Genomic DNA, 21,216 nt, shown 5'->3' on the forward strand with positions numbered 1-21,216 from the left:
CTTCTGTAGGGTCCACTACTCATAGGCCCCCTCCTATTGCCCATGTCACAGGCCGAGACACTAATGGCAAGGGAATGCTTGGTGAGCCTCCCAAACCACATTCCAAAATTCGGTGTTACAAATGCCAAGGTTTTGGTCACGTTACCTCCCAATGTGCGAACAAATTTTTCGTTATTGCTCAGCAAGAGCAGGGAGGTGACATAGATGACTTAGAGGAGCAAATCTATGAACCAAACCTCGATGACATTCAGGACATTGAGGAAGAGTGTGATGACAAACCTGAAACCCTAGGATGCACCCACACTCCACCTAGCTCGCTTGCACAGTCAGATAACGAGTCTGACCAGTCTACCATGAGTGTAGTTGGATATGCCCTCGCACAACCCATCGAAATTGATATTAGAATTTCTGAGCCTGCATATGCATTTACACAACACATTCATAAGTTGTATCAGGAAATCCATAAGGGCATTCATGCATGTACTGCTCAGTATAAGATGCAAGCTGATTTCCGTGCTAAAGAATTTCAAACTTGGGGTTACGTAATGATCCATCTTAAGGAATTGCAGTCTCTTAGTATTGGACCATTCAGGGTGTTGCACAAGGATGGCACTGACGCCTATGCCATTGACTTTCCATTTGATTTCGGTCATAGCCTTACTATTAATATTAAAGATTTGGTTGCAATCCCTGATGACTCTTTTGCTGCACACTCTCCTGCGCCTGATGTTTATCCTATTATTGATTCCATGCCATCTTCGTTTCCTTTTACCCCCCATCGAGCACAAAAAGAGTATATTGATTCTATTTTAGCCGAGCAAATAGTTTTTACCAGTGATGGAGGCATCCAACATTTTCTGGTTCGTTGGCGAGGACGACCAAGGTCCGGCTACACTTGGATCCAGCGCGAGGAGATACCGCCGATTGACCCGGACTTGTTGGAGTACTACCGGGGCTTTACCGAGCCACTTTCGTCGAGGTCGACTTCTTTCCACCCGAGGAGAGTTGGTGCGGACACCAGTGCCAGGTCAGCCGGTCGCCACAAGATCCAGCCAGCTCAGCGGGTTCTAGCCGATTCAGCCAGCCTGATTTTATTTTAGATTGATTTATTTTATGTTGATTGGGTTTATTTGCATATTGTCATTTGGGTTTATTTGCATATTGTCATTTTAGGAGCTTTTTGGAATTATTTTATTTGTAGGGGTTATTTGTTATTTTGTGACCCTATATATATGGGTCCATCCTGATGTTTAGGGTTTAATGAACTAATGAATGAAAAATTGGTCTTCTTCTTCCTCCTCTTTTCCTCTTTCCCTTCTTCTTCCCCTCTTCCTCTCCTCTTTCTCTCTGTATTTCAATCTGTACTTCCGTCCTGCATCAATATTTATAGGATATGATACCCTAACCCTCATTCGGATGTTAAACCCGATACAGAATCATACTCGAAATAGAAAACGATAATAAGAAAACATACTAGAATTATTCTATTGCATATTGAAATCTCACTGAAATTTGATATTATCCCTAATGAAAAATTTATAAAAAAATTTGCCAAAAACTTCTGAATCCTATTCAATCGCACGCTCGCTCACTGGATGGAAATAAATCAAATATTTGCCTACTGCAGTCTTCACCATGAATCCACTAGCTCCTCTGATGCTTAGCATAGTCTCGTTGGTCATAGTACCCGTCGACTACATCATGCATTGCATCACTAATTCTACTATACATTTAATATTTTTATCCTCAATGAAACTAGTAAGGCATCCTAAGTCGTTTACATAACTTTCACTGAATAGCTTCTGGAAACAACTTTTTCATTTTCCTTTGATCTCGTCTTCCTTAAGTAAAATATTTTGATTTTCATCTTTGATGTATTAAACCTAAGTCTCTAGTTTTACTCTCTTAGTCTTGCAATCTTATAGATATTTTTCTCGCCACCATTAGTTTCTAACTTATGATAGTACATTCTGAATCTAGCTTCTTGTACTACCTTCTTAACTCCCTTCTTAGACATCTTATAGCTCTCATACGCTTCTCTATTCCTATAATTAGGTAGTCAAGTGCTACTGGATTTTTCTATACCACTACCAAGTTTGCATGCTAGATAGCCATTTTTACGTGGATTCTTCTGATATCTCTGTGCCACTTTTTTAATATTGTTAACTATCTCGTCCCATATTAATATTGTTAACTATCTCGTCCCATATGATATTGATTTCCCCATCTAGATCTTATTTTCTTCTTCAAATATTCTATATCTTTAAAAGTCATTTGTTTCTCTCCTCGCAAGTTCCACAACCTAGTCCTCGAGTTCTTATTCTCTTAGTCCTATTCCATTTCCTAATACACACATCCAAATCTATCAATCTATGATGGTTATTAAATCTCACTCGGTATAAACTTACAATCTTTAGATAAAACTTGATCAGACTTGTTAATGTCTTTCTCGTGAGAAAGAAATCTATTTGACTAGTATTTTACTTACTTTTAAAAGTTATCAAGTGAGAATCCTTCTTTTTAAAGCAAATGTTAGCTAATAATAGGTTATATGCCATCATGAACTCCAAAATGACATCTCCTTCCTCATTTCTATCTCCGAAACCATGGCCCCCATGCACCTTTCAAAATCTATATTATATTTTCCCACATGATCATTCAAATCTCCTTTGATAAATATTTCTTCCCTATAAGCAATCCCTTGAATTGATCCATCCAAATCCTCCCAAAAGTGTTGCTTTGTAGCATCATCCGATCCTACTTGAGGAGCACAAGCACTACTGATATTAATGGACTCGTCCCTAACACTAATTTTATCACTATTCTATCTCCTACTCTCTTAATATCTATAACCTCATCTTTTAAACTCTTATCTAGAATAGTCCTACTCCATTTATATTTCTATCTTGCCTGGTATACTAAAGTTTATAACCTATTTTACCAACTTCCTTAACTTCTCTTCCATACTCTTAGTCTCATGCATGCAAGCTATGTTAACTCTCCTCTAGACATTGTTCCATCAATTTTCTTATCAAGAACCCTATATTCCATATTATTAAATGTATCGTATTTTCATAGACCAACTTTTTTACCTACACCTGCCCATTAAAAAGTGCGAACCAAAGCCCATATCAGCCAATTTAGCCTTGTACCGGACAGGTACCACCCCTGACCGGTTCAGTACAGGCTTAAAAAATGGTTCCGGCCCCTTCGAGGCTGGAACCGAGCAGTTCCACCTTCGTACCGGTGCGAACAGGGCTGGTACCGGGCTCATCTTCTTCCTCTTCGGTGGAGGGGAGGCGGAGGTGGCACAGTGACCGCAACGGCACGAGGGCCCTAAGCCCTCCTCCCTTTGGGACGGCGCTCGCACGGTCATCCCTTGCCGGCGATGAGGGAGAGGGGGTAGCTTCGAGAATGGTGAGGAGCAGCCTGTCGTTGGGGCTCCCGACGACGGCGCCTCCTTTGGCAACTGGGGAGGTGGCCCCACAGAAGAAGGCCCCGAACGGAGTGGACAGTTCGAAGGGATGAGCTGGGGTAGGGGAGGCGGTGATGTGGAAGGGCAAGGGAAGATGATGCGGTTCCACGCGGTCGCGTGCGGTTCCCAGCGCTAGGAACCGCCCCCGCACGGGGCAGCGAGCGCGAGCAGTGAACCACGCCAGCAGTCGGTTCCTCGCGCAAAAAATCGCGCCCAACTCACTCCTGCGCACGATTCCCCGCGCAGGGAACCATGCGCGCGGGCGCGGTTCCCCGAGGCAACCCGCGTGGGCCATTTAATGCCATAGAGATGTCATTTAACGCAGATGCGTGCGCACACGTACGCGCATTGTTTTCTTTGTCCGCTTCCGAACTTCGCTGCTCCGTTAGCCCAAAATGGTACCGATTCGGTTCGGTACCGTAACGGTACCGGTGCCCACCGGTACATCGGTACGATTGGTACGGCGGACCTTACTGAGAACCCTTGCCTACTTCTCCCCACATCTAAGGATCGATATGGTGAGTCGCTTCTGAGAAACACCCTAGTCAACTCTTGCACACTTTTCATTACACCCAGGGTCCAATATAGTGTGTCAGCTTCTTTTATATAGATTCATGTCCATACGATGTGACTATAGTTTTATGTTAGCCATTAACCCACCCCAACCCTCGTACAAAACAAAAGGGGAGTTTCTTAAAAAATAATATTACTGAGAATATTTTATTTTGTATTCCCATGTTCCTTCTTAACATGGACTCTCTACAAGCCTATCCTTCTATTCCTTTACAACTGGTGGAACCTATAGAACCAGCATCTCATAACCTATCACGCTCCTTCCTGACCAGTTATCAAGCACTCTACCATGCTCAAGTAGTAACAACAAGAATAGTTTAGGCTAGAATCTATCCTTTGCCTGAGAAATAGAAGGAAAAAAAACAGAATATTACATCGACTAATCTTAAGAGCATTTGATAAATCATCTGATGTGATAGTTATCATTTACTCAAAAAAGTAAAATACAAATACTATGCATGTGCTTATCAAGCTTTAAATGGGCATGGTACTAAATAATAAGAAAAATAACATTATTTACTCGTGTTAGGTTCAGGAATATAAATTTGTGAATAATTACTTTTTGTAGTTATAAAATATATTATTTTGAACTGCTATAGAGATTTGATCTGTTTTCTAATTTATTATGTTAATTAGCATCCGTTGATATAAATAATAGCCCATGGTATTTCATGCTGAAATAATGTTCATAGGTGCTCAAAACACTATGCACTATTCAAATGCTATGAGATGTTGTTTCCTCATGTTGATCTCAGTCAAGTTGCTTGGTGCAATGGTAAAGACCTGGGTTAACATGTGAAATGGCACGTGTTGGAGTTATGCCCAGCCACTTTGTAAAGAAAAAGTAAAACAAAGCTTAGGCCTATCCCCAGTTCACCCCACTCAGGACCCTGGATTATCAGGGACATAACTGGGTAATGACCTTTTTAATCTCGGTCACATATACATATATATATATATATATATATATATATATATATATATATATATATATATATATATTATATGTGTGTGTACATATACATATGTACACATACATGCATTATATGCATACATACATATACATAGATTCGTACGTATATATGTATGTGTATATCTACGCACATGCATACTAGTATAAATATGTATATATTTGTGTCTATACTACACATCGAACATTAAATTCTTGATAAAGGATTTAAATTAAAGTCCATAGAACTGATTTTGATCTATGCCTCAAAAAATTAGTAGAAACCAAAAATTATATGTTCCGAAGATTTCTAACCCTATGAACCAAGTAAGTCAAGTAATGAAGAGTATTAATTGAGTTAGCATGCTAAAATACATAGTAGGCCACAAATTGAAAATCCACTAGATTAATGGACATTTTAAACCAGGGGTAGATTTGAATTTAATGGGTTTTGATGATCGGACCATAGCAAAACAAAGTATTAACTATGAAATCTGTCCATATGTGCACCCAATTGATACGCAGGTTAAAGGAGTACTGAAACATGTCTTTCGGTGTGTAGGCATTTTTTATGGTGTAGTTCATGCTCAATTGTTTGAATCTTCTGTTTGATGGTCACTCATTGGTTTTCAATGAAAGTTAGCTCTAAGTATCTTCCCTTCACCCAAGGGTTACACTCTTTAACAACCTGAGTATTTTCAAAGTCCCTTTCCACAACACAAATCTTTCTCTCTTATGTTCTTAAGTTGCAAAACTCAAAACCTGCAAACGAAGCTCCTTTCTTGTTCCACATGTTCATACCATCCTAATCAGAGATTGTGTTATCCTAGAACAGTGCAATTTTCGTCCATACTTTTCTGTCCTAATATCACTACCATATATCTATCTCAACCTTTTATTTATACCATGTCTATCCATATACATGGACCCACTTCACTACCCAATGTGCTGATCCATATGGCATTTGGCAATTAGACAACTAAATTAACAACTGAACAATCACCATTAACTCTCTAGTTCATCCACTCCAATTTCACCTTAACATTTATATGGAGGTCCATATTTCCATTATGCTACTTAACACATCCAAAGTAATGAAATGCGATTATAATAAGTTGTATCTTGGCCATCAATTCTAACTAAGACCCGTTTAAATTTGTCTTCCAACAAGAGTTGCAATTCTACATAATTCAGCTAAAATTGTACATCGTTGTCGAAAGCTTTTCTCCATTCTAATCAGCATTTAATTATATTCTTGTCTCATCAATTAACATTACACAATACAAATTCCTGAATTTTGTGTTGCATTCATGTCCAAAAAAGTGTCAGCAGGAGAGGTAAATACTAAACACCAATCCATGATACAAACCTCAGAAAAACATGGCCTCACTTTTCTAGCCACATCTACTTAAAGAACTCATTGTTACTGATGCAGGACAACTGTAGGAGGGAGAGGGAAGGGAAAAGAAGAGGAGGGGGAAGAAGAAGAGGAAGGGGAAGAAGAAGACAAGGAGGCTAACTTTCATTCATCATTCATCCAGCCCTAAACATTAGAGTGGACCCATATATATAGGGTCACAAAATAATAAATAGGCCCCTGCAAAAACAACAATCCGAAAAGACCCTAAAATGACAATATGCAAATAAACCCAATCAACATACCATAAACCCAACTAAAAATAAATAAATCCAAAATAAAATCAAACTGGCCTGGACTCTGTGGCGACCATAGACTCGATGATGGCTAATCTGGCACTGGTGTCCGCACCAACTCTCCCCGGGTGGGAAGAAGTCGACCTCGACGAAAGCGGCTCGGTGAAGCTCCGGTAGAACTCCAACAAGTCTGGATCAATCAGTGGTAGCTCCTCGCGCATGATCCAAGTCGAATCGGACTTCGGTCATCCGCGCCAACGATCCAAGAAGCGCTGAATGCTCCTATCACCGAAAAAAATAGTCTGCTCGTCTAATATGGCATCAATGAGTTCTTTTTATGTTGGTGGAAGAGGCAAAGGAAGTGGGGATGGTATAGAACCAAGAATAGGTGAATCACCGAGCGCAAGAGATGGCTCAGCGAAAGGGTCATCAAGGATGGATGGACCCTTGAAAGTAACCAGATCTTCAATATTAATAGTAGAGCTGATACCAAAATCAGATGAAAGAATAATAACATAGGCAATCGTGCCAATCCAATGCAATACCCGAAAGGGTCCAGCACTACGAGCCTGCGGAAACCACTCAAGCTGAATACTCACCATAACATAATCTCCAGGTTGGAATATCTTATTCCACTTATGAAAATCAGCTTGTAGTTTATATTGAGCATTATGCACATGAATACGCTTACCAGTGTCTTGATGCAACTGATGCATGTGTTGTGCAAATGCAAGTGCAGACTCTGAAATGTGAATGTGCGGTGACATGGGTAGAAGATCGACAGGCTTTCTAGCTTTATAACCATATACTACCTCAAAGGGACTCATGCCTATAGACCTGTTGACTGAATTATGGGGATAAACTTTTTGGACAAATAGGGTGGGCATTAAAGATTTGTGGAACACTTCCCGCTCAAATTCAACAGGACGCAGGATGTGAGACCCCAGTCCTTGGATACTTCGCTTCTCTTGTTCTTGTCAGGTGGCTTAGGCGGTAAAGGATTGAGCTTAATCTTCGTACCCTCGAACACGAAAGAACAAAAATTGGACCGACCAAAAATAGTGACATTAAGGTCGAACAACCACGGTCTCCCCAATACTAGGTGACCCACATCCATCGGAATCACGTCACACCAGATATTATCTTTATAAGAAAAAATTTGAATTGGTACGAGACACTGCTCTTTGATATGGATAGAAGACGTGTCAACCCAGGAGACCTTGTAAGGTTGGATCGAGGGACTGGAGTCAAACCTAAACGAAAAATAATGTTTGAAGATATTGCATTAATAACTCCCGCTATCAATGATAACCTTACAGTCCTTATCTCTGCACTTGATATAAGTATGGAAGATCGAAGTTCGCCTCCAATCATCATGTTCTGTAGGTTGGGCGAGAGCACATCTTTCTATATTCATAGCGGACTGATCGGATGCAGTCACAACTGGTGAAGGCGTGGTGCGGATGTCATCTAAATTTGGCTCATAGATTTATTCTTCCAATTCGCCGGTATTACCCTCTTGTTCTTGTGCCTCAATGACAAGAGATGTAGTCGCACATTGTGAGGCAACATGTCCAAAACCCTGGCACTTAAAACATTGAATTCTAGAACTAGACTTGGGTGCTTCACCAAGAATGCCCTTGCCCTTAGTGTCCCGACTAAGGGTAGGGGTGGTAGAAACTGGTCTAGAAGGCATGGATCCAAGCGAAGGTCGGATCCGGAAAGGAGAGCACTGGCAGATGGCCCTTGAGGGTCAAAACAACGAGCAAATGTAGACCTGGTTACCTGCTCATAATTCTAGACAAATGTGTAGGCCTGATCGAGGGTGGATACTTCTCGAAGGATGAGTTCCTTCCTAAGCTCATCATTAAGACCTCGTCTAAACCGACTCAGGACCATTCGTTCGTTTTCTTCCACATTACATCGCATCATAAATTCATCAAACTGGACGATGTAATCTGTAGCAGACCGATTATCTTGTCGCAAATTATTCCATCGGTCGAGGAGGTCATCCTAGTAGCTCAAGGGTAGGTATTTTTCCTTAAGTTTCTCTTTCATCTCTACCCAATCAGTAATTGCATATTGATGTCTCCTAGTTAGTAGATGTTCGGTGCTTTGCCAAAAAAGTTTAGCTCGACCGATGAGCTTCATTCTGGCGAACCGAACTTTTCTCTCTTCAGATAAATTGTACCACTCAAAGAAGTGGTCCATTTCATGTAACCAATCTGAGAAGACTTTCGGGTCTAGACGACCGTCAAAAGTGGGGGCTTCAACCCTAATGCCTCTCATTACATCTTCATTAGGGTCACGAGGTTCTCTAGGCTCTACGTTATGTCGGTAACCTCTATCAATATTAGGGAAGGGACCAGGTCCTCTAGGACGAAGGTAGGCATGATGGTGATCTGGAATAGACCTATTATCAAAATTGCCCGGCCGAACAGAGCCTTGTTGTTCTAGGATTTGTTCTAGGGTGTCGTCCCTTTCAAGACCCGGTAAATGGGAGGCACTAGCTTTCTTGGATTTAATAACCCTCTGAAGTAAAGCCTCAATTGAATCAAGTCGGGCATTAACCTGGGTGGACATTGTGGTTAGGTCATGAATTTGGGCATTGTTGGCTTGGACTTGAGCATTAGTGTTTTGGACTTGAGCATTAGTGTCTTGGATAGCTTTTAATAGAGCTTCGATTTTGGAATCCATGTCTAATTGGGACTCAGAATGAGATGCGACACGACCACTACGTAGATGCATAAAATGAATAAAGATATGTATGATCCTACCAACTATAGAGGTTCCTAAGTAGACCTGATGCATGAGAGTAATTTGAAATTGCAAAGTCTATGCTCAATATAAACTAAAACTACTCCCTAGCAAATAATTATTTCAAAGTGAAAATTAAGATGAGACGCAGGCCAACAAATAGCTGCAATCAAGTAGTACTAAGTTCTCGTGTTTTGCAAGGTGTCATGGAGCCACGTAGGTCTCCCAACAAAGGTTTAGCTCTACAATTAATAATAAAGAGAGCTACTATTAGGGTTTATGTGTGTTTTGTGGGATGTGTGAAGCGTGCGTTTTAGAATTTCCGGGGTAAACCACCAAGCACAAAAAGTAACTATTAAATGCCAAATTTAAATAAGCAAACTAAATTTTCGGGGAAGGACAAACCTGGCCCGATAGAGGGCGACGAACAAAGTGCAGCAAACAGCTCGTCAACTGGCACGAAGTACAGGAAGGGGAGGGAGCTGCGTAGGCCTGCTGAGCCGTCGCCTAAAGGAAGAAGGAAGAGGCAGGCTGCAGTGGAGTTGCAGGCCTGTTGGCTTAGGCCCGTGAAGAAGAAGTCAAGGCAGGCTGAAGTGGCAGTGCAGGCCGTTAGTCTTGGCCCGTGAAAACGAAATCGGGGTGGCAGTGGGCCTGATTGAGGAGTCAGGCCTGTGAGAAAGAAAGAGGGAGGGAAGGGCGCCCGGAGGTGGGGTTTCGGTGTGATCGGAGGAGATGACGGATGGGAGGGGGGAATGCGGCGCTGGGGAATGTAGAAGCGGCGACAGAGGTGGCGGATGGGCGGGGTGCGGCGAAGATTTGGGGTAATGGTGCCACGGGCCGGTGCGGAGGGGCGGTGGGCTCGTGGAGGGAGAAGGTGGAGCGGCGAGCTTCGGCGGCGTGGAACGGCGGAGCTTTGCGGTGGAAAAAACTCGGACCGGCGGTTGCGAGGGCGGCAAGACGAAGGCGGCGCTGCGGTGGAGCGGCGACGGCGGTCGCAGCAAGGACGGGCGGCGCTAGGGACGGCCGCGGTGGAAAAAAAAGTAAGCAGCGGAAGGGAAGGAGAATGGTGGAGCTCGGCGGCAAGGCAGCGAGGCGGGCGGCGACGGCGGACGAAGGCAGTGGCGAGGGTGCTCACGGTGAGGAAGATGAACAGGTACCTGTTTTTTTTTCTTTTTTTTTCTTTTTTTTCCTTTTTTTCCTTTTTTTTCTTTTTCTTTTTCCTTTTCTTTTCTTTTTTTTGGCCTTTTTTGGCACGCACTTGTGGTCACGTGCGCGCTTGCACGTGTGACTCACGTGCAAATGAGCACACGCAGTTCACGTGCGGCTCCTCTCTTTTTTTTCGTGAAGCGGAGCCGGGTTACCGGGTTTTGGATCTTACCCATTAATGCAGTCCGTCTTCAACCTCCGACGGGTTCGTTGGGATACGCCGGATTTTGCGGCTTCGGCTGCGGGGAAGGGCGCGGCGGACTCGGGTGGGGAACGGCGCTCCGGGGCGGAGGGCGGCGGTCACGGCTGCGGGTCCGTGTCCTGCGGCAGTGGATGGAGGCTGGTCAGACCTAGGACTCAGGGGCGGCGGCTTCCATGGAGATGCGGCGGTCTGCGGTGGCGAACTGGCGGTGCTGCGAGGTGGGGGAGGCAGCGGCGACAACTGATGGCGGCGGTAGGCTCAGGTGCGACGACGGGCGGGGAGGGTCCGGCGTAGGGGTTGTTCCCCTTTTGTTCTTTTGTGTGGGAGCCGAGAAAGAAGAAAGGGGCGACAGAAGGGTGTTTTTCTTTCTTTTTCTTTTTTTTTAATTTTTGCACTGCTTTTCCTTGATGCTTCTTGATCCATCGGACGGCTACGAGATGGATTTCTGGAAGAAGGAACTCACGGCCAGCATGGCACGGGAGAGAGAGGTTTCTTTCCCGGGAAGAGAGTTGTTCAGGACTAGGCTTTGGCAACAGAGGCAAAGTCGGGCTGCTCTGATACCAAAGCTGATGCAGGACAACTGCAGGAGGGAGAGGGAAGAGAAAAGAAGAGGGGGAAGAAGAAGAGGAGGGGGAAGCAGAAGACAAGGAGGCTAACTTTCATTCATCATTCATCCAACCCTAAACATTAGGGTGGACCCATATATATAGGGTCACAAAATAATAAATAGGCCCCTGCAAAGAAAACAATCCAAAAAAATCCTAAAATGACAATATGCAAATAAACCCAATCAACATAACATAAACCCAACTAAAGTAAATAAATCCAAAATAAAATCAAACTGGCCGAACTGGCTGGACTCTGTGGCGACCGTAGACTCGATGATGGCTAATTTGGCACTGGTGTCCGCACCAGTTACAAATCAAACAGAATCAATCTCAATACATTAACAAAACACCTGTTTAAATTTTTCAAGTTAAAAACGTGAGAAATTGGCTAGAAGGCTGCAGGTTTGGGAAAATTTCATTTATTCTGGAAAAACTAAATAAGTGAAAAGTTCATCATATTACTTGTCAGTTCCAAAAACACAATCAATGATAGCAGTAATAAAAGTTCGAGCACCTCACCTCTGGCAGTTTCGTGAGACAATGATCTTGTCCCAAAGCTTGGGATTTCACATTTTGCCACTTGCGAACTAGAGTTTCTGCAAGCCTCGAGTCCATCTTAGGTGCTTGCTCTCCCCAGTTCTCAACCGTAGGGACATCTGAACCTAGAAAATTAAAAATAAGAAGGCCCTGCCTAAGAAAATTTGAAGAAATAATGTGAAAAATATAAAAGAATGCTATGAAGAAGCATAGGTACTTCTAATTCACCAAAAATACTACTTCAAGTACGAACCATGGTTTTAAAATCCTATCCTAAGTGCGAATATCGAAATAACATCTAAAGTCCTTTAATAATTCAATAAACAAGAAGAAAAGGACAAACTAAAATAAGTAAATAGAGTGCTTTTGCATCATCTTATGGTTCCTTGCTCTCACTAGCAAAATGTCCTTTTCATTTGACTATTTTTATCCTTCAAAGATTGGATGCTCAAAACCAGGTCACAGAGGAACTTAATTTCATGCACAATACTTTAGATGGTTACAAAAATAACAAAATATTCTCCTTCAAAATAAGGATAAGAAACCTTTTTTGAACCTTTCAGCTAACCGCAGCTTTCTTTGAATTTCTTAACAATTAGGAGAAACAGCATTAGTGAAAAAAAAAAAGAAATGCTAAATAAAAGGGAGTAGCAGGTGCATACAAGGTTAGATCTATAATGTGCCTCATGATAAAACAAAGTTATGGATAGACTGACCTAACTACCAGGGAAATATTATTTGGTGCATGTAGACAATGTTGTTTTGCCTTGTGAATGCAGTTCAGACACACTTTCACTTTAAGATCAGAAACTAGAAGCCAACAATTTTCCTTTACTTTCAGCTTTATAGTTGCAAAGTAAAAGTGTTGGAGTCTTACAGATTACCTAAATTGACAACATTAGCAGCCATTGCTGAACCTGTCTCTTTCTTAGTAACAGGCAACACATTTTTTCCAGGTAAATACTTGAGCCCTGCTAGAGTTATTAGTCCAACCACAACGCCAGCACACACAACCTTGACACTAGCATTTCTTATATCATACATTAAATCTTGCTCATCTAACCCCTCAGAATTAAGATTTCCAGAAGCCTCAGCCTCAAAACCTGAATTAACTTGATCAACTTTTACCACAGACTCCTTAGTTTGTATCTCAGTAATAGAATCATGTGAATCATTGACCTCCTCTTTGCTCGATCTTTCTACTTTGTTGACCAGTGGAAACACTTTCTGCAATGCCTGAAGTGCGCTTGACTTAACGTTACCAAGTGCAGCTGTAGCCTCAGCCCCAATTTTTGCTATGGCAGCTGCTGCAGCTAAAGGTGAACTGCCACCACCTTCAATCCTTTCCAGATATCTAAGGACTGTGGGGTCATCGTAGTAATCTCCAAGCTTGAAGTGTATATCTTGAGTATCTCTAAATCTGGGAAAGACCACTTCCATTAGCCAAGCCTCTAACAGTTTGCAAAGCCCGGGAAGAAGATCATTATCCTTGTCAATGTTAGAATTATCCACAATGAATTCTACAATTGTTGGATTTCTGAATGGCGAGGTCTCGCTATCCATGCCTAACCATGTGCGGCATGCATCAAGATCTCCCAAAAGCAGTGAACAAAGCCCTCTGTCAAGTGCAAAGTCTATCTCATGGTCAGCCTTTGTAGCGTACTCAGATATAGAACCTAATAGAGCAGCCTTTGTCTGCTGAAGTTGTAGAAAAAGATCGTCTGCTTTCTTGATAAGGTGAGGTTCCTTGCCCACAAAGGCCTGGGCAACCAAAGCAAGTGCCACACCATAGACTTCGAAGCTCTCTGGCAGTATATTACTTGGAGTTGCATAAAATAATTCTACCTTTACATCATAGAAACAAAAGACCAGGAAACCTCATAAAGAGGTACTCATATGACGTCAATAACAATAGAAATATAGACTTTTACAAGAACTGTCACACATACCTGCTCGGCTGCAGTCATGCGTAGAAATGATTCATTCATGAAGTCTTCACGAGTAAATCCTCCCCCAATCACAGCAGCACCTCCCCTACCAACAGTCCATAATATGTTGCGCACACCATGAAGACCTTCCTCCCGTTTTATTTGGTGCTTGTCATCAAGGGGCAATGCCAGAAGCTCCAGAACACAACGAGGGGTAATTTCTTCCAATGTTTCATCAATCTGTGCCTGCAGGTCTGATGCAAGGTTGCTTGCTCCTTCCTCCTGTTTTACATGAGATTCTCATTCAGTTATTTCATATCAGGAAGCATAATGCTAGACTTAAAATATGTATAAACTTGATTTCTTTCTCTCTCTCACTCTCTCTCTCTTGGGGCATTATGTGTTTGCAGCATTTAAACTATTTTGCTTTTTCTTTTTCTTAGTTTTCCCCTTTCCATTGCGAAGAAAGAAATAGATGAAAGATGCAAGATTACCTATTTCCTCATGTGTTAAAGTGGAATGCTTTAATAATGTATAACAGCTTTTGCTCCTTATTCAAATGAACATGATGCATTTAATATTCAAATAAATAGAGAAGCAAGAGAAAAAAATATATATTACGATAGAAACAAGTATGTTCCAATAAATGAGATTCAAATTTTTGTATCAGTACCTTTATGTGTTTTGCCTTGTCACATAATTTGCAATCAATGACTTTGCAGATTATATTCTCTTGGTAAGTTAGTTGTGTAAATCCACATCCTGATTTTCATTCATGCCATTAAAAGAAGAGACAACCAGACTTCCAGTTCCTCCAAAGAATGAATATAAAAAGCAACTTTAATGAAGGAAGAAGAGGGATGTGTTTCAGCACTGCAGTGAAGTCCTCAGTTGAAAACTGTCAGGAGACCAACGACAATGCAGTGGCATTTGGAAGCTTCATTTGCAACACTACGGAAACCATGTAAGGGAAGCACTTGTTCTTTAAATTAGGCAGGGTTGCAGGGTGATTCCCTAAAGAACCAATCTGTAACATCTTAAAGACCACATATTTCTCAACATTTGAACTCCTGAGGGTCCTATTTATACTAGTGAACTAACACAATATGCATTGCGTTCTGAAAAACATTCTGGATTTAACTTTTATAATGATAACAGATAGAGAAACTACAGTAATGTTTGTGTTCAAACAATCACCGATGAGGAGCACGATATGTCGAGAGCTCATGAAAAAGATGCAAATTTTCTTTACCTGCAGAAGCTTCAAGGCCCTCTCGAGGACCTCGCAACACCCGATGAAATCCGGCGGTCTCAGAGCCATGGCGTCCCTAGAGAGGTCTACATACGCCAGCGCCATGGCCAGCACCACGTCCTGCTTGAAAGACTTGGACAGCCGCTCGAGCAGAAGGCTTGTACCCACTCGAAGGACAACCTCCGTCTCCCCGGCCTCCTGCAGCACGCACAGCGCGCCAGGGACCTTGTCCCAGGGGACGTGGGTGGTGAGCGTGGAGTCAGGATCGTCGGCAAGGCCAAGGTTGTAGTCGCCACGGGAGGTGGTGTTGGAGAGGGTGTCGCAGGCAGCCTGGAGGATCTGGCGACGGGCGATGCGGGCCTCCGTGCTGAAGCCATACTGGGGGGGCTTGGAAACCCTAGCCTCGAACGCTCGCCGGATGCCGTCGCCGAGGAAGTGGGTCTCGGCCCCGAGCACCTGAAACAACCCACAGAATAATGGATTAGAATCAGGGGTTGGATTGATGTGGCGAGGGGTTGGATTGACGTGGCGAGAGCGAGAAGGAAGTTTGAGACCTTATAGAAGTCGAGGGGGAGGGGGACGGTGCGGTCGGCGGCGGCGGGGGGAAGAAGGGAGAGGACGGCGGGGTTGGGAGAGGAGGGTCGCGAGGGCTCCGTGGCGGTGGGGAGGAAGTGGAAGTCGCCGAGGAGGCGGTCAGCCCATTTGCTGGCGCGGCACGCGGCGGTGTTAGCGGGCTTCTTGTTGGGTTCGGGGAGAGGCAAGAAAGGCTTGGACAGTCTCTGCGAGGCGGAGGAGAAGGAGGAGGAGGAGGAGTGAGGGGGTTTGGAGAAGAATGGGGGTGGGCAACAGAGGCAGGAGAAGCCGACGTAGTTGAGGGTGAGGGCGTCCATTGGGAAGAGGAGGAGGAGGATGAGGGTGGTCAGAGTTCAGGAGCCTCGGATGCCCAGCGGCGTTGCAGACTGCTCGGATCCCTACTTCGATTATCTCAGCTCTCCAAGCATAAAATTTGCGTACCCAAACCAAGCCCTGGGAGATTTTTTGGAGGGCCAAAAACGCCATAAAACATAGGGTTTGCTTCCACTAAAACCAAACCTAGTTGCACCAGGATGGGATCAAATCTGCAACCAAAAAAAATGATCAACAGATCGATTTGAAACTTTTTAGTTCTTAACTCAGAAAGAGTTTCAAAAAAAAAATTAAAAAAAAATAAAAAAATAAGAGCATAATTTTTTTTATATATGGGGGAACCCATCATATAGTATCTACAGAGAAAAAAATGACGATCAACGCATTTAAGACCGTAAGATTCGCAGCTAAGCACTTTCCTTATTTGCTGATTGGGATTGTTACAATATTTCTTAAGGTCTTAAATTGATTTCCCAAAGATTTGACCGATCATTGATTCTGCATGACACATCATCGTTTGTGTTGCTGGAAATTGGATCCGAGGGTGACCGCGGACCGAGGAGGAGGAGCTCCGGCTGGTGGTGCGGCGGTGGACGACTGTCTCCGACAGACCTGCAAAAAGCCTGTGGCCGGGGGTTCCAGCGTAGGCCCTCCGATGCTTAAGTCAGAGGAGAATTTTTTATGAAGAGAAATATAATGGAAAGAGTTTAGCCGAAGGAGAGGAAGGAAAAGTCCCCTCGCCTAGAGCTTCCCTCCCTTTTTATAGGAGGGGATGTAGCAGTTACCTGTGATCGAGCGTGATTGTGCGAATCAATGAATTACCGTAAATGGCCCGAGATTTCGGGCTAGCTAGTGGTCCGTTGAGATCACATGCATTCAAATGTTGACAGTCGTTGAGGCGAATGTTGTCCAATTCTTATTTACCTAAAAATACGCTAAATAGATCGTTATTAAAACCGACAAACAAAGTTTAATTTAATTATACTCTTACCTTTTCTACTCGAAGAATAGTGGTCGTAAGAGGTCAATCCACAAGAAGGCGGTTGGAGTTGCATAAAAATTAAAACGTTCACTCAAATTAAAAATTGATTTTTGAATAACAAAAGAAAAACATTACGTCGGGGATGTTGAATGATTCTCTAGTCTACCAGAGAATGTTTTCTATTTGAAAATAAACAAAGGAAAGAAAGAAAACTTTCCAATTAAAACCTGATGCAGAGTAGGGGTCGATTTCTAAAGATAGAATATAAATTAAAATCGTCAATCGAACAGCAAAGATTAATTCCAGGGTTATCTTAAAACTAAGAATTCTAGAATGCATACAATAAATTAAATTAAAACTTAGACATGGATTGCATAAAAGAAAAATTAATAGATTGTATAAAAAGTAGAAATTAAACTGAACCTAGAACATGGATTGCATGAAAGAAAATTGATTGATTTCATAAAAAGAAATGATTACAAAAAGTAAAAAAATGAAGATGAAGCCTAATGCTTCTTTCTTCTGCAAATAAAAATAAGAAAATTGCATTTTCTCTCCCTTTCTCTCCCACGGTGGAACTTCAACATAAAATACTATTTTTTTTCTTTCTTCTTTCCAAGAACAGAGCATCCCCTGTTCTTGGTTCTTTTTATTTTGAACCAGCCGAGAACTCCCCACCTCCCCTGTTCTTTGGCCCCAACCGAGCTCCACCCTCTCCCCCCTCTTGAACCAGCCGACCACCTCCCCTTTTGCCGATGACTCCCTCTCCTTTTATAGATCAACCCTTGGAAGGAGGGGGAGGATTCGTGCGTGCTTGGATGCTTGATCAAGGCAGGGGCGGACTCGGAGGCTCGACTGCAGCGTGATCCGTGGAGCTCGGACGCGGAGGAGGCTGGATCGTCCGGTGACTGCGAGGAAGAATCGCTGGATCAAGGGCTCCTTGTAGCTGCTGGGATCACGCACGGAAGAGGTAACGAACGCGATGCAGGCGGAAGAAGAGGTGGAGGAGTTTCGGAATGGCTGGATGAAGGAGAATAATTCGGATTGGATCTAGGAACGGGATGCTTCACGGCTGGCCGCGGGATCACTGGGAGGAGCCGGGAGCATGAAGAGGGCAGACGCGATCAACGGGGCTTCACGAGCGGCTGGGTCGCGGATGGAATCCGGAAGGATGGGCACGATGCTTGAATCACGCTTGCAGTCGGACGGGCGTGAGATCCTTTCTTCTTTCCTGTTTCCGCACGAGATGAAGCTGGAGATCTTTGAAATGGGCGGCCGGACGCGATGCTTGGATCACGCTTGAGGGGCGCTGATTCGGGAAGGGGGCTGATTACGAACGCGGTGGAGGCTGGGATAACGGGAGATTGCATGCGCCGGTGATGCTGAAATGGAGGAGGAAATGCTGCTGTGAACGCATTGGGAGGCTTGAAATCGGGCGTGGAAGGCTTTGGACGCTGATATCATAGGAAGGATTTGGCTACGGCTGGAACGCGGGATGAGCTCCATCACGTGAAGATGCTGGCTTGACTTGAGCTCAGACATGTGTTTGCTCGAAACGGCCAGAAGGAACGGAGACGAGCTGGACATGGGGACTGCATGGCTTCGGTTGGGACCTTCATTGCGTGAAGGTTGGAATGGGCTGATACGTTGAGGCATGGCATGCTGGGATGAGCCGAGCTCAAGCCCAATGTTATTGGGTCTCTTGGATTACTTACACTCAAACACAAATACAACGTTAATTAGTTAATTTTATCATTAATGATTAGCTATAACACTAATTAAGATGAAATGATAATTGCACTTTTGTGCTCTCATCACACCTCCCAACTAGCTTATTGTTAGTCTCTAGCAATTTAGTGCGAAAATGATAAAATGAGGGCACAAAAGATGTAGTCTAACCTATAACTTTTTATTGAAGCTAAGTACATAAAACTAAGATATGTACCCACTTTCGTAGAGTATCACGATTGCACTTAGCACGTGCAACAAGCCATTAAACCCCTAGGTTACCATAGTGGATGAGTGTTGTCTCATGAGGGTTTGCAGTGAAGTTACCCACAAACTTCATCAGTCAGGAATTTTCAATTTTTAACTCGAAATTTGAACAAGTATTACTGTATAAAACTAGAGTTGCAAGGACAATAGAGACTTGTTGCTATCATATTTAAGCAGACTCTAACTCAAGTTTCATTACATCCCATCTATCTGCTAACAAGTTAAGAGTGTAGTGAGGTGCAAGATAGTATCATATAAATGAGTGGCTTTCACTTACTTTCAACATGATCACTCCAATTTTCAACTTTTTAAAGTTAACTGGTAATGAACACCCTAGATTTATTTATTTATTTATTTATTTATTTATTTATTTATTTTTATTTTTTTAATCAGATTGAATGCTAAGAAGAATGATTTGTGCAATATCTAGCCTTATTAAGCTTTCTAGCTAACCCATGTAGCGAGTGTTAGGCCGATGACTTCCGATCCAGATGGCTCAGGGCACTAGGTGTAAAGACACCCTAACAGGCTTAATAACTCAAGTCAACTAGACTCCAAGGCCAAATTAGTCACTCAGAGTTTAATCTCAGCCATCCTCCCTTTTTACGCGAACACTCGCTGCTTGCTAAGCAAGAGGCCTGGTTACTCAGTGAGAAGACTTAAAATAAACTCATAATTTTATTTTATTTTATCTTTCTTCTTTTTTTTTCTTTTTTTTTTGGTGTTCATTACACACATAACTTTAAATTATCCAGAAGATTAGAAGTATTCACATTAGTTGCAAGTTTACATACCCCACTATTCATGTACTTACGTGTAAGTGCTAAACATCTTCTATCATGTTAGCAGGAGACAGGTGAAACAAAAACTCAAGCTAGAACCGCTATTATATTCCTTAACTCAAAGCTATTGTCAAAGCAATTTCTAGTTTGTATAGCCAAAAAGATTAGAATTTGAGTTAAAAATTTGAAATCCCACTTTTTTTTCTTTTTTCTTTTTTTTTTGGCATAAAAATCAAAAATATTCTCACCCCCATACCTAAATTCAGCATTGTCCTCAATGTTGAGAAAATTAAAACAGTAATAGGGCAGAGGAGACATTACCTGATTTTAGATATGGCTGAATAACTTGAAGATTGGGGAAAATACCCCCAAACCTGCGTGTTAGTAACTTATTAATAATAATTTTAATCTTTACATGTTGGATTGCCTCCCAAGAGCGCTAAGTTTTATATCTTCAGCCAGACAATTTTAATTCATTCATGATAGATAGGGTCGGTCAGAAGTGTCTCCTCAACTTCTGGACTCAGATACTCAAGGTATGGTTTTAAACGATGTCCATTGATTTGAAAAGACCTACCATCCTTGGTATTGCATATTACTACTGCATCATGCGGATGCACTTTCTCTACCGTGTATGGGCCAGTCCAGCAAGATTTAAGTTTTTCAGGGAATAGATATAATCGAGAATCATATAGAAGGACTTTTTGTCCTTGGTGAAATTCCTTACGATTGATCATTTTATCATGCATAATCTTCATGCGATCTTTGTACTTCTTGGCACACTCGTAAGCATCGTTTCTAATTTCTTCAAGCTCATCGAGTTGAAACTTCCTATGTTCTCCCGCTTTGTCAAGATCAAAATTTAAATTTTTAATCGTCCAATAGGCCTTGTGCTCTAACTCGACAGGTAAATGGCAGGCCTTGCCATAGACAGTTCTATATGGAGACATTCCAATTGGTGTTTTGTAAGCCATCCGATATGCCCATAGTGCATCTGTTAGCTTAAGAGACCAATCGTTCCGAGATGTATTAATAGTTTTTTCAAGGATGGTCTTGATTTTTTGATTGGAAATTTCAACTTGTCCACTTGTTTGTGGATGATATAGTGTACTGACCTTGTGATTAATGTTGTACTTTCTCATAAGGGCTTTAAAAATTTTATTACAAAAATGTTTTTCCCCATCACTAATGATAGCACGAGGGGTGCCAAAACGAGCAAAGATATATTCTTTAAGGAACTTGATCACCACTTTGTGATCATTGGTCTTACACGCGATAGCCTCAATCTATTTTGATACATAGTCAACTGCCACAAGAATGTACTGATGCCCAAACGACATAGGAAAAGGATCCATAAAATCAATACCCCAAACATCGAAGATTTGTATAATTAAGATAGGATTCAGGGGCA

The 21,216-nt window shown here is 42.5% G+C and overlaps 1 protein-coding gene across 1 annotated transcript in view; it reads right to left on the minus strand.

Annotated features, from left to right (window-relative positions):
* Positions 1 to 16,306, minus strand: part of LOC103697595 (protein ACCUMULATION AND REPLICATION OF CHLOROPLASTS 6, chloroplastic) — a 51,913-nt gene extending 35,607 nt beyond the window's left edge. The window contains 5 exon segments of the mRNA XM_039117008.1: positions 11,943 to 12,085; positions 12,845 to 13,805; positions 13,910 to 14,170; positions 15,141 to 15,596; positions 15,695 to 16,306. Of these exon segments, the coding sequence (XP_038972936.1) occupies positions 11,943 to 12,085; positions 12,845 to 13,805; positions 13,910 to 14,170; positions 15,141 to 15,596; positions 15,695 to 16,030 (2,157 nt within the window). The 5' untranslated portion in view covers positions 16,031 to 16,306.
* Positions 16,307 to 21,216: the final 4,910 nt, after the last annotated feature.

The sequence above is a fragment of the Phoenix dactylifera genome, unplaced genomic scaffold (assembly GCF_009389715.1).
Source record: "Phoenix dactylifera cultivar Barhee BC4 unplaced genomic scaffold, palm_55x_up_171113_PBpolish2nd_filt_p 000159F, whole genome shotgun sequence".
Classification (NCBI taxonomy): Eukaryota; Viridiplantae; Streptophyta; class Magnoliopsida; order Arecales; family Arecaceae; genus Phoenix; species Phoenix dactylifera.